Raw genomic sequence first — 13,868 nt, forward strand, 5'->3', positions numbered from 1 at the left:
ACCCTACACTATCGGCCGATTGTCCTTGAGGTTTTCTCATGGAAAGGAATGAAATGTAAAAACTCGGAAAGGTATACGCGTCAACCAAAAATAAAAAAATATATATTTCGGTTATATAGCGTTTTCCTTTCGTGCGAGCCATGAGTAAATTTTGTTCGTAAATACCTGGTTGTCACAGATGGCAATATATCGACAATAAATTCCTGTTGTCGCCGTGTTGACAATAAATTCCAGATGTCGCCGTTAAATTTCAAAGATAAATAGAATGCAGCAACATATCCGGCCACGTTAAAATAGCTTGTTTCACGTAAATTTTGGTGGCCGGGAGTGATTAAAAAAATAGTCTCTCGATTCATTGCAAACGCGAAAGGTACAAAATACTATAATTATACACCTGAATGTGTATTTGACTCGTTTTTTATCTTGAAAATATTCACACAAAACTCGGAAAATGGACTATTGGACGACGTGGCTAGTTGTTGTCTCCCTTCTGTCATCATTATTACTCGTTGATTGTGTTGAATTGACATTCGAATTACCAGACAACGCCAAGGAATGTTTCTATCAAGATATCGAAGCAAATCAGTCAGCAACTGTGGAATTTCAGGTATCAATAATTATTCATAACCTCAAACTGCATTTTACTCACGTCTGCACTTCATCATTGACCTTGAATACTGAAATAATGACGAATGCAAATAATTATTCTTTAGTCGTGACAAAATATTCAGTTCAGAATCTATTAATTTTGATAATTTGGTTCTCAGGTTGTGACTGGTGGTCAATATGACATCGACGTGACCCTCGAAGCTCCCAATAAAGAATTAATTTATCGTCAAATCAAAACTCAATTTGACTCTCATACATTTGTAGCGACACATAGTGGTGCATACAAGGCGTGTTTCAGTAATGAGTTTTCAACATTTTCACACAAATTAGTTTATATGGACTTCCAAGTTGGCGATGAGGATGCATTGCCTGGATTGGAAGAACATGTCACTGTCATGACGCAGGTAAGAAATTGCAGTTCAATCTAAATAGATATTTCGCAATATTTCGAATAATTGTGTGAAGTATATCGCGAATATTTATAAATAATGGTATAACAATTTTCCAGAATATCAAAAAATATATTGACAAATTTTCCATATGGATTGAGAACGGAATAATTTTTAATGGATGTTCATTGTACTCCAATATCACCAAGTTCCACGTAATTACGTCACACCTTTATGATATTTTCAGATGGAGACGTACGCTCAGGACATTCACAAAAACTTAATCCGCACGGTGGACTATCAAACGTCTCACAGATTGCGAGAAGCTCAAGGCCGCAAACGCGCCGAGGACTTGAATGAACGTGTCCTGTGGTGGTCAATTATGGAAACAGCTGCCATCCTCATAACAACAGTCGGACAAGTTCTGGTACTCAAGAATTTCTTCACTGATCACAAATCTTATCAGAGACTCTGAACCCAAAATCAATCAGATAGAAGATAAAACAATTGTATTTTTCCTGAAAGTGGCAGGGATGTACCCCAATTTCTCAGGATACAGGCAATGATAAACAATGTTTTTTCACTGCTCACTTGTGTTTTCTTGATGCCAGTTTCAGGGGTCTCAGAATGTGGTTATTTATTTCGAATGATCCGTGTGTTTATTCCTATTATCTGTAACTGTATAGATATGAAAATTTCGATCAATTCTAATAAATTTCTCCTTCCATTTGTAATTTGATTGATGTAAACTGGAGGAACTAGCAATAAAATTCATTGCCCTTCGTATTTTGTTTGAAGATCAGAGTGTTAATTGTCCCATTGTTTATCAATTACTCTTTACAAAATGGAAAAAAAAATCGGTGGAATATGGATAAAATTTTGCGTCACGAATTCTCAGACAAAGAGTGATTGAAATTTCTGGAAAATAGCTTGACAATTTTTTCATTCTCATAGAAACAATCGGAATTATGGGTACGCCATCTTGTCGGCATTTCCAACATGGCGCCCGTCTCATCTCGTGTATTTGTATAATTATTAAAATTGTTTATTCTCTTGAAATCATCCCCAATTAAGGTTATTCTATTTCTGTGGAGTGAACGATTTTCTAAAGATATTTTGTGGACAGCTCGATTATTTTATGACTGAAAATTGGAGAAAGCGATTTTTTTTCATTTTGTGGTAATTTTTTACCAACTCCTAGATCTCGTAGGCGATTAGTTTAATAATGAATTGCTTGAAATAAAAGTTGTTCAGACCAACTAGTGAGAATTTTTGCAGTATTTGTACACAATAATAGCATGATTAAAATGATTAATATAAACCCCTGACAAAATCAGAATGCACACAAATCATCTGGGAAAATCGAAAGGGATTGCATCTTTTCTGATATAAAAATTGCGTAGAGCAATGAATTTCAATGTCTTAATCGTCTTTTATATATACTATGAACAGTGTAACAAAATTAAAAGCTTTTATGTGAATAAATAATGTCGTAATAATTTCTCAAGGTGGAAATGTCTCAAGGTGGTATTTGTCAAGTGTGTCATAATGTGCCACGTCTCAAAAATCCACACGTTTAATCGATCAATTTCAGGTAAATATTGTCTGACTCAAAGAAAGGAATTTTTTATAGTGGTTTGATAATGCACTGCGAATTCATCCTTATGATGATTATGAAAATAAATTTTGGATAAATGTCTAGTACACTACAGATGTGTATTGGAGATGAATTTCCGTCACCTAATTAAGGATCTGGAAACTTTTAGAGAGAAATAATTAATTTGGGAGATATGTCTGTTATTACACGACTATTTGCGTTATCCAGGGCAACGACGAGGACGTGGCGATGTTGTCAGCCCCAAAGACAACACATGTTGATACATTTAAAGACAATGGACACACAGAAAGATGGATGTGTAAGCCAACACATCCATCCTAGCACCTAAAGGCCTCAAACCCGATTTTGGCGCCATCTCTCCGATGGAATGACATCTTAATTTTTCTAGGGTCAGCTAAACTCCCAGAACTGAGTCTCTACTTCAGTCAATCCTTTTTGATTCCACGTATTATTGGAGGTGGAGGAAATAAACGTGCAAACGTAAACAGCTGTTATAACCTCTGGATGTCAATAGCAGATACAAACAATACATTCGAGGATTAACTAATTCTGTTCAGGATGACGGTAAAATTCTCTATAAAAAATAACCATTATATATTTTTTTGGTTTACATTTTTATTTAATTTTTTTTTTGTCCATTTTTTAGGAGCAAGATCTGCCAATTGACATCAACGCTGGAAAATTATTGGATTGGTTAATAAATCGGCGTCATTGCATACGCGGGTGGCAAACAAACATTTTGTTAATTAGAGAAAAAATTAATAATGCCATCCAGGACATGCCCGAACATGAAGGCATCACGAAATTGTTGACAGGAACCCGTAAGTTTCGGTGATTATTTTTGTTTGATTAGTCATTATAGTTGATAATTGTTGCTTGCAGATATCAATTACTTCCACTGTAAAAAGATAATTGAAATACTAAAAGAGACTGAAGCTGACACGAAGAATTTATTCGGAAGTTATGGATCACAGCGTATGAAAGATTGGCAAGAGATTGTACGATTGTATGAGAAAGATAATTTGTATCTGGCCGAAGCCGCGCAGATGTTAATTAGGAATATTAATTATGAAGTACCGAATTTTAAGAAGCAGATACAAAAATGCGAACAGACTGCCAATGTAAGTATTATTTTTGTTAATGGTTATGGTTATGGTTAAAAATACGGATAGGCATTTGCTGCCCTCTTGTCATCGAACCCCTACTGGGCTATTGTGGCTCCGTTGTCCTTCTGATCCCTATAATTCTAGGCCAGCTTTTCTCGCCAGTTTTAATAGATTCCCGGCGTCTAGATCCGCTACATAGCTGATGCTAGGGAAGGCGGTTCCCCAGTAATTTAGCCTTGTTGTAGCCAGTGCAGGGCAGCTACAAAGTATATGCAGGCTGTCCTCGTCTGCCTCAAGGCATACCCTGCAGCGGGCATCGCTTTCGATGCCCATGTTTTTGCAGTGTGTCCTAAACTTTTCTTAATAAATTTGCAAAAATATTATATACACTTTCAAATGGTCTGTGATAAATGAAACAATCATTTCAAGTCCCATTTGAGAAAATGCACCTCAATATCTCGAAGGGGAGCGAGCAACAAAGAAATTTTCCACCCAAAAATTGTGGCGTTCTAAAAACCATTCAGATGCACCTGAATCGCGTTCAATTTCTCTCAACCCGGTGGGGATTCATGTGAATCATGGCTAATACAGCAAGAGCTCGAGCTTGCACAATAAATCCATACCGTTGAAAATTCGCAATTAATTAAACAGAAGATCATTTCCATTTGTTTTTTTATATTGAGAGCTGAATCTATTATTCATTCAGGAACTGGAAAAAAAAACTCTAGACTGTAGAAAATCCGAAAACACAGCCAAAACGGATTTTGGGAATTCGTGTAAACAATTAGGAATTCCTGGGCAAAAAATAAAGAGAGAATTGGTAGGAAGAGTTGGAGAATTGGCAGATATTTACGCGAAAATATCCGCCAGAGTCGAGTGTCTGGCTCCAGTCGTTGAATTTTACTCTACATTTGTGGAATTCACGTTGGGAAGAAGTCGTGATAACGATTGTGTACCAATGATTCAATATGTCATTGACAAAGGAAATACAACAACTTATGAGTGGACGTACGGTGAAGCACCTCTCTCGATTGTCGAGCCTCCATTGAATATAAATCTAGACGATGAAGATAAAGTACAGTATCACAAATTTCCCTGCACAATTTTCAATTCAATAGCGAAGAGGTAACAAATCCACTCATTCCCTAATTGAATTTCCAAAGAATATTTTCAAGTAAAATCCTCTTCTCAGTTCCTCCTCGCTATGAACTGAAAAAATGTCTTAAATTTTGACAGCCTCATCAAGCCACTGATTGCAGGTGCCTGTTGGCGACGAAAATACTCTCGATTTAGGTGAACCGAATGAAAACGCCGAAATTGATTTTGGGGATGAAGTAAATCTTGACGAAGGTGGAGAGATAGATTGGGGTGACATAGAGGGTGAACCAGCGGGTGAAGGTGCAATAGATTTTAATATTTCGTTGGAAGAGTCTGGAATCGTCGTGGAAGCAGCTGGAAATGAAGGAGGAACAGCTACCGGAGACGAAGCCCTCACAGTACTCGATAATCCCAAAACGAGAAAAGATTTTATTGATCAATTATTGGAAGTAAGAATTCAGTGGAAAAATGATTATACTCCTTCGGCATACGATAATGAATTCCGAAGGGAACATTTTACTTCACTTCCCTTATATCGATTAGAACTGAAAAATATTCGTAAATAGATCGGGAGTTTATAGTCTGGTGAATTCTAGCTGCAGGCGTTCCTCAAGATGAGGTTGTACGAGCTAAAAAGTGATCGTCATCAAAGTGTATTGTCTACAAGTCTGATGCAAGAGGCATCTCCAATTATACAAATGGCGACTGCAGATACCACTCAAAATATGTTAGATAATGTGCAAGTTATCTTATCAGAGATTTTAGACAGTCGAGTCCAGCATTTGCATTCTATCAAGCATTCCCCCAGGTGAATATTTCTGTGATGAATGACGCACTTCTTTTTGAGTACTTGAAAGGATAAATGATTGAAATCTTATCAGATATGTGGATGTGCTGGCTGCGAATCTGGAACAGAAACTAGTTTTGGTGGAAAGAATGGCGACAATGCAGAAAGTCCTCAAAGATAAACAACAAGAAGCTAGATCCAAGGGGGGAGCTCTCAAAGAATTGCTCGAAGTGGTTATTCAAAAGACTCGAGAGCTGCAGATCGAAGTAAGTGATTTTTAATTGAATAAATGTATTTCAAGACCTGGAGTTCAAAATATCCGACGTCTTCCTTCCCTTTTGTCGATCCCTTCCTGCCTATGGGTCTCCAAAGTTTTCATCACTTCGTTTTAATTAAAAATAGTGAGAAAAGATTGTATGAATCCTCGCGAAAATTCCTCGAATAATTCGGAACTTAATAATTAAATCATTATCAATATTTTTTTCTGCTTTCAGATCGAAAAAGATATCTCAAAAAAATATAAAAATCGTAAGGTTCACTTGACCGGGAGCATCAGCGCTCTGTGATATCCTCTCCCAAAATTCCAGATATCGTGTTTTTTTAAATGGCTAGGTGGTGGCAATAAACAATTGTAAATAATTATTTTGTTAAAATAAAGACACCTGGATACTGGCATTCATCGTTCATTTAAAAAATCATGAAAATATTTTGTACAAGTCTCAACGGAGAAGATGTGCACACAGCTTTAGACGAGGGACAAGGAAAACGCCGTAAACATTGAGCAAATGCTCGATCGCACTCGCACAATCTTTGAGCGCAAGATCCAGATCCACCCCAGCTTCCATGTAAGACAGCTGTAATCACCATAATAACTGATTAATAATCACCCTTGACTTCAATTAAACTTCACAGAGAGAAATATTCAGTAAAAATTACAGAACAATTGACGTAATCCGAGAGAAGGAATTTATAAAAACGGATAAAAATAAATCTGTTATCCCAGGTTTAACGCCCAAGTGAAAGCGATTCCTTGGATTTAATTCCATTTTTCTACTTTAATAACTCTACTGCATTCTATTCTTATTTGCCTTATCCAAGTGTGAAAACTCGCTGATCTCTTGCTGAAACGATCAGCGAATTAATTCGGTGGCCTGAATAAGTCATTGTTTCAGGAATTAAAAATAGAGAATCACTAAAAAAAAACAACCTACCGCAGATCGGAAGATGGCCACGATAACATTTCCAATAATACGGGATAAAATACTCTGAAAAGGTCGGACAACCGGTTGCGTCATAACACCGGTCATGCATCCAACAGCACCTGAAAAACATAATTCGAAAAAATTATGAAATGAACATCACTTTCACGAACGAAATCGTCTTGCTGGAACAAGTTAGGGGCACTGTTGCCATTTAAAGATGGTAAATGATCTGAGAGTCAACACGCCTTCACACAACTCAATTATAACGACCCCGTGCAATTTCTTTGTTATTTTTTGTTCTTTCTCAAATATCAGGCGATCGTTTAGACACGCCATTGATCAAATTGAATCGTATAATCCACAGGATGTATTTTTCTTAAACATCTTATTGCAGGACTGCAGGTCATTACAGAAATCTTGAAACGTTTCACATTCTAAATATCGATAATTATTTTTTCTAATAGGCATTTATTTATTTATTCTCAAATTTAGTCTGCTCTAACATCTTTCAATGTTTTTTATAGACGTTTTGATATTGATGCAATGTTGGCCTAAGGTTGGCTCAATGCTGGCCTGGGGTTGGCTCAATGTTGGCCCGAGCTTACCCAGCGTTGGTCGAATACTGCACAACTATTCGGGAGCGTGTTGGCAATTTATTATTTATTATTCTCATTCCGTTCTGTATGACCTTTCGACCTTTTTCATGAAATTATTAGCAATATTCCGCTTGTTTTTGTTGATCTTACCGATCGATACCATCCACAGGATATCCAGAACCGAGAAATCCGCAATAGCAGCCGTATCCTTTATAAGTTAAAGGATTGCACCCAGTTGCACATACAAGCATATTGTACAAGTGCACAACACTTCTTTTACCTCTCGTTTTACCCGATCTGCCACCCAATCCGCTAGATAATCTACAATAAATTCACACCGTTTCACCATCCATTGTGAGTTGATAAAAATTAACGGTACAAAAATGGAGATAAAAATTTTTCAAAGTATTATTTAATTACCTTAAATAATCCGTTGCATTATTATATATATGTGATACATTTAGTGGCGGCAGGATTTTTTCTTCGGTTTCCGTGAATCCGTACATTGTTAGATTGTGGATTTCTTTCTGAGCTGAAATAAAAATTAAATTGATAATGCAGTGAATTTCGAAGCAGGTGGTCAATCTGGCCGACTGCACAGATGTCCGTTACTCAAAAAAAAAAACAGTCTTTCTAAATTGTTCAGGTGTATCCATTTGTAGACGATTCAAAGGTAACTTCATCGTTTGAGCGTATAATTTTCATTTTTCTGTCAGATCCACGTGTAGACCGAAATTACTACTGCTTCCGTGATGCACATTGTGACGGTTGACGATTGTTTACTTTTTCTTTTACCGTTTTATGCCGGTTCCCGTGGTTTCCCCTCTTAAACTATCATCGCAATTTCAGCAAAATCATGATTCATTAGTATATTCATGCTATATTCATTCCATCGCAGTCTCCGCGAAGAATCCAGAAGAAAACTAGAAAATTAGAATGAATGCATTTTTTTTTTGAGGCGATATTCCGTGAATATCTTGGGATTGAAGGGGGATAGCGATATTTTTGTGGTTATATTTTTTGTAGAGAAAGATAAGAGCTACGAAAAAGGTATTCATGAAAATATCTCTAGATCTGGTCAGTTCTGAGATTTTCGATGAAAACTGGACTCGAAAAAAATGCACTTGTCCTAGTTTACCACTTTGCGGATTTATGTCCATGAAAAATCAAGCGGATAAAATTTCTCGACCCCATTTTTTTTCCTGTTAATATTTATACAGATTAACATTTTTGCATGCTAATTGCACGGGGATTTAATCATCTAATTAGGCACAACTTTAATTTTGCAGTAATTAGGGGAGGTCGGCGCGTGGCTGAATGTAGCGGTTGAAAATACGTAATGACGGGAGGCGTAACTGTATATAAAACTCGTCACGGTCAATGGTTGTTATTAACTAGATTCTAGTTTATACGAATTACCAGCGTTTATCGGTATAAAATAATATCAACAACATATTTAATTATAACACTTGTCTCTCCTTATCCACCGCGCGAGAAAAAAAATTTACACCGATACCTAATAATCCTGCGGAATATTTTCTCAGAGAGAATTTTTCCCTTGACATTGCAGCAATAATGACGATTTTAAAATTTTTAAGAGATTGTTAATTCTTTAATTCTTTTGTAATTAACAGATTGTGATTTTTACTCTGGATAAAAATTCTGTTAATTACATGATATTACCAATTACTTAAATACCAATTATTTTTTCTGGGACGCATAACTAGAATTAAATTATACAATACATTATATTTATTTACAATAATTATAAAAATAGAAAACGTCTATTGTTTTCTCAATTGTTTATATTCTTTTTTACGATTTTTTTTTTCAGTATTTGATAAAACCAGAGTAGGATCGGATAACTATCCGAATTATATCAATTAATTTCAACACAAATGAGGTAATTATCATATTCACCATCACAAACCGAAAGTTTCCCATAAAATTCCCATTCCCATAAGATCTTTTTATCCTGAAATTTTTTCTAATAAAAACATTCCGGAGAAACTCTTGACGTAAGTATTCCAAAGTGCTAGAAACAAATAATTGCATACTCTCCCCTAAATGATAAACATAAATTCGAAATAAATAAAGCCAGAAGAAAAAAAGAAGAAATAAAAATTAAATGGAATAAATCTAAAAATAACTGAAGAGAATAAATAAAAAAACGAATAAATTAAAAATAAAATAATATAATATTGAATATATTCACCATGTATTCGCATACAGAAGGCTGTCAACAAAACTGCTACATTTAATTTAAGATAAAATCCAGCTGATCGGCGAAAGTTTCGTTCGGCACTGGTGATTCCACATTGGAATTCCAGAAAGGTTTCCGCCTCCTTCATTGAGCGCAATAATAAATTCACCATAATATCCACAATCACTGAGTAATAAACATAATGGAGAAGTTCATTCCGCCAGAGAATCCGAAACAATTCATCTGAATTATCCCAGCCATTAATTTATTTTCAATCACACCTTCTGACTCGATACCTTGGGATCATTATTTAAAAAAAAAAATCAGTTTACCTCACTTGCTGGATTAAAACTCAAAAAACGTCTTTCTCTCATGCGATGTCTTACAAGAATGAATTCTGATAGGCCGTTGTATCCACCTTCTCCCTTACCCAGCAAATATTGTTACATTTCCCCTCATTTACTTGTTCTCCTCCTCCTGGGGCCCATTCTTCACCGGTTCTCTCAACTTTCTTTCTCACTTCTGAATTGTTCTTCCTCGAAATGGCAACAATTAAGAGACTCTTTCACCACAGTTGCAAAATGTTATTCAAACTGGCGATCCTGATTATGTTGATAACCACGGTGAGAACAATTCGGTGGTTAGACATTTTTCTCTCGAATTGCGTCAGGTGTCTCATTTTACACAGGGCATTAAGTCTAAGATAAACTCCAGTGACAACCAAATTGATTAGCCAGATTGAGTTCAGTTGAGGCAATCCTCTAACCAATCCATCTTACAGAGAATAATTTTTTTTTAATTATAGGGTCAGATGTAGAATTCAATGTCAGAGGACACATGCGTCAAGAGAATATGAAATTGTTTGAAAGAAGTCTGAAGCATTCTGTTTGCCTCTGACGCATTCAGGAATGATAGACCTATGAATTTACCCTTCGATGTACAGAACTCGTCATGAATATTATATGATTGCGCTCATCCATAGTTCAGTAGAAGCTATCAATTTTATTTACTTACTTGTAATAGAGAAAAACATGTCACGAATGCAACGAATTCGTACCTAAAACGTTTGAATAGAAAGAGCTTACATGCAATATAAAATTACACGTGAGGTATTTTCCTTGAATATTTTATGACCAAAGGTGTAGGTCGCTTCTTATGCTGCAGCTCCTGGTGCATTTTATATTTGTCAACGAAATAGAGTGCATCTCGGAATAATACAAATATGAATTCAAGGAAGGAAAATATTCCATGGAATGATGATACAACATATGCTTTGGGTTTATACAGACGTTATATGAATCTTCTGGGGGTATGGCCTCTGGAATGTAATAAAGTATTATCTACATTTCGATTGGTATTATTTGTTATCATTCAGGTACGATAATTTTTAGTCATTTTTGGTTCATACATGCACGGAGAGCTATATTATTTAGTGGAAATTTTAAAACGATTTATGTAATCCGAAATCGGAAGAAAGTTAATCTGAAACGTTCGGTGATTTCTCAAATTGATAATTTGCCGATTTTCTTTGAACTTTTCTTGACTTGCGAATAAGAATTTGAAATATCGTTTTTATTTTCCTTTTCTTGTGATTTTTATTGAATATTTCTCGCCGTGCGTTTAACCCTCAGAGTTTATTCATAGCAACAGCTCTTCCTTCAGATGTCCCTCAACATCACTTACATCACGAAATTGATTACGATCGGCTACGGCGACCGAATATTGGATTTAGTTGAGATTATAACAATTCTTTCCCTGAGCAGTATATCAGTCATTAAATTGATGGTCCCATGGAAATACTCCGATAAGATGCACTTCGTTCTCAATTCCATGGTTGAAGACTGGGCAGGTGATTACAACCGAAAGTCTCACGACACCATGATGAAATATGCATACAAAGGACGGATAGTTTGTGTTCTCCAATTGTTCATCACTGGATTCTTGATTCTGAGAAATATTCTTCATAAATTACCAGCTACACTAGAAACAGTCGATGCATCAGGAAATTTCACGACTTTATCAAGAATTGTACCGTATGGACCAGCATGTTGGGTGTCAACAACAATGTCTGTTCATTATTACAATGCCTATTACTCATTAATCTGTATTCACTGGTTGTCGGCATCTCTTGCGTACATCGGAACTGATATTTATTTGTTCGGTCTTGGAATGCACATGTGTGGACAATTCAAGTTGCTCTGTGATGAACTTGATGGGATCAGTGGCAATGAAAGTTCTGAAGAGCAGCATCAGAAGATTGCTAAATTTATCAGGCGGCATAATCATCTGCTCAATGTCGCTGAATCCATTGAAGATGTCTTCAATATTCCAATACTCATTGAAGTTTTAAACAATACTGTCATAATCAGCATATCTGGTAATTGCTCTTTTCTCGGAAGTCGTGGGAGTCGGAGGTTGGAAAAAAAGGAAATGTTTTCTTTTTTGCATTCGAATTCGATATCACATCATATTAGTTTTTTCAATATTTTTCTTAATATTTTGGATTCATTTTATTTTATGATTATCTTGATTGGTTGGGGATTCATTATTTATTTTTTTACGGATCATTAATTTCGTTGGTTTGACTTAATTTTTTCATTTACTGTTTACTTAGGCTTATATTAATATAATAATTTCAATTTTAATTATTCTTTTCCGCGATTTCTCGTTTAAATATTACTTAGAATCATTATAATTAGTAAAAACGTTTACGAGAAAAATTCCGTTGTAATATTACGGTAATATTGAAATAGTAGTTGTGATGGTTAAATAATTATAATGGCGATTGACATTTTTAATTATTGTTTGTTTTCTTTCATAATTTCATCGATCTCCTTTCTCTTTTCTTCCGTTAATTTGCATTAAAAAAAAAGGAAATAAAGAAATAAAAAAAAATAAAAAAAAAATAAAAAATAATAAAAATAAAAAATGAAATTTTTTTTATTGAAAAAAAAATTAAATTATTTATTTATTTCAGGTATTATTTTACTGTGGGCATTCAAACTTCGAAATCGTGCAATGGCGATTCCAAAACTCATCCGCATTTATCTCTTCTATGTCGAGATATTTATGGTCAGTTATGTGGGACAGGCCTTATCAGGTGAAACAGAAAAACTGCAAAAAGCTGTTTACAATATCCCCTGGTACAAAATCCCAACGAATCACATGAAATCCGTAATAATCATCATGATGCGTGTTAAGTACCCATTTCAATTAACGGCGGGTAAAATTGCCAATATGAATTACGAGACATACAAAAATATCATAAAATCAACGTTTTCATATTTTTCGTTTTTCCGACTTGCACTGGAGCAATGAGTAATTGCATTTTCACGTCATCGGAAAATTCTAGTGCGAAATTATTTAGAGAAGACATCAATAGCATTAATTGTATAGAAAAAATATATGTCCGTTCTCCCACGCAATATTTTCAGACTATTGACACAATTGTCTGCTAAATGTTTATAATAATTACACAATTATTCGTTTCAATTTACCAGTGATAATTGTAATGAATTTAATTATATCCTGTGTATCATCTAATAAATATAAATATTTTTAGCAATGCAGTGGAAAATGCATTTCGAAATTTAATTGGCACTTGTCATCGCCGCTGAGAGAAACAATTATTATTCCCAAATAAATATTTATTTGACAGGAAAAAATCGTTTATGAAAGATTTTATTTCCCTTGATAGATTAAACACGAGTTTTTTATTAACAATTATTTCAGTCCACTCTCAAAGGAAATTGCAATGAAAAATAAAAGAGTGGAATCATCAAACTCTTGAGGTATTAAAAATTAAATTAAATTGAATGCATTTTATTGAACTCTGAAAATCACAATCGAGATAATTCTCAAATAAAAACTATATCCTCGTCATAATTATTGATTAAATTAACTTACGTGAAATTGAAAATAATTTCAAACACTTTCCAGGAGATGCTGAACTTCGATTGAAACACCAATAGTATTTTTCGCGGAGCAAGAACTGCAAGCAAGAAAACACGCGATCACATCACATATTAATGCCACGAGAAAAATATCTCTGCAGAGCAATAAAATATTGTTGCAACGCCTTTATAATATTTATGGAGTGTGTATAGAACGGGAGGTAAGAATGAATAATTAATTGGCGGGAAACTATAGGGGTGAGCCCATGATGCAACGATGCAAAGACCTCGGCAGTTGCTCAACAAAAGTAAAACATTGATAGAATATTTTCCTCTGATGGCAGACCCTGAATTACAGTGTAATAAA

General features: G+C 35.0%; 4 protein-coding genes across 5 annotated transcripts; 3 read left to right on the forward strand and 1 right to left on the reverse strand.

Annotated features, from left to right (window-relative positions):
* Nucleotides 1–246: 246 nt before the first annotated feature.
* Nucleotides 247–1,795, forward strand: p24-1 (p24-related-1). Its single transcript, XM_011300519.1, has 3 exons — nt 247–607; nt 768–1,013; nt 1,246–1,795. The coding sequence occupies exons 1-3, from the start codon at nt 452–454 to the stop codon at nt 1,471–1,473; spliced, it is 630 nt and encodes a 209-aa protein (XP_011298821.1). The 5' UTR covers nt 247–451; the 3' UTR covers nt 1,474–1,795.
* A 1,238-nt stretch (nt 1,796–3,033) lies between these two features.
* LOC105263980 (CDK5 regulatory subunit-associated protein 3) lies at nt 3,034–6,275 on the forward strand. Its single transcript, XM_011300523.1, has 8 exons — nt 3,034–3,180; nt 3,263–3,437; nt 3,499–3,737; nt 4,429–4,797; nt 4,982–5,269; nt 5,417–5,628; nt 5,702–5,873; nt 6,102–6,275. Exons 1-8 carry the CDS (start codon nt 3,175–3,177, stop codon nt 6,171–6,173), a joined length of 1,533 nt encoding a protein of 510 aa, XP_011298825.1. The 5' UTR covers nt 3,034–3,174; the 3' UTR covers nt 6,174–6,275.
* LOC105263978 (uncharacterized) lies at nt 6,212–10,268 on the reverse strand. 2 transcript variants are annotated; one of them, XM_011300522.1, is made up of 6 exons: nt 9,941–10,268; nt 9,621–9,851; nt 7,826–7,937; nt 7,556–7,726; nt 6,819–6,928; nt 6,212–6,461 (listed from the first exon to the last, which is right to left on the reverse strand). In XM_011300522.1, the coding sequence occupies exons 2-6, from the start codon at nt 9,778–9,780 to the stop codon at nt 6,295–6,297; spliced, it is 720 nt and encodes a 239-aa protein (XP_011298824.1). In that variant the 5' UTR covers nt 9,781–9,851; nt 9,941–10,268; the 3' UTR covers nt 6,212–6,294. The 2 variants fall into 2 exon arrangements, with proteins under 2 accessions (XP_011298824.1, XP_011298822.1); XM_011300520.1 differs by having other exon boundaries at nt 9,621–10,268.
* Nucleotides 10,269–10,808: 540 nt separating this feature from the next.
* On the forward strand, nt 10,809–13,171 carry LOC105263981 (odorant receptor 43a). Its single transcript, XM_011300524.1, has 3 exons — nt 10,809–10,983; nt 11,271–11,985; nt 12,586–13,171. The coding sequence occupies exons 1-3, from the start codon at nt 10,831–10,833 to the stop codon at nt 12,924–12,926; spliced, it is 1,209 nt and encodes a 402-aa protein (XP_011298826.1). The 5' UTR covers nt 10,809–10,830; the 3' UTR covers nt 12,927–13,171.
* Nucleotides 13,172–13,868: the final 697 nt, after the last annotated feature.

Source organism: Fopius arisanus, unplaced genomic scaffold (assembly GCF_000806365.1).
Source record: "Fopius arisanus strain USDA-PBARC FA_bdor unplaced genomic scaffold, ASM80636v1 scaffold00018, whole genome shotgun sequence".
NCBI lineage: Eukaryota > Metazoa > Arthropoda > Insecta > Hymenoptera > Braconidae > Fopius > Fopius arisanus.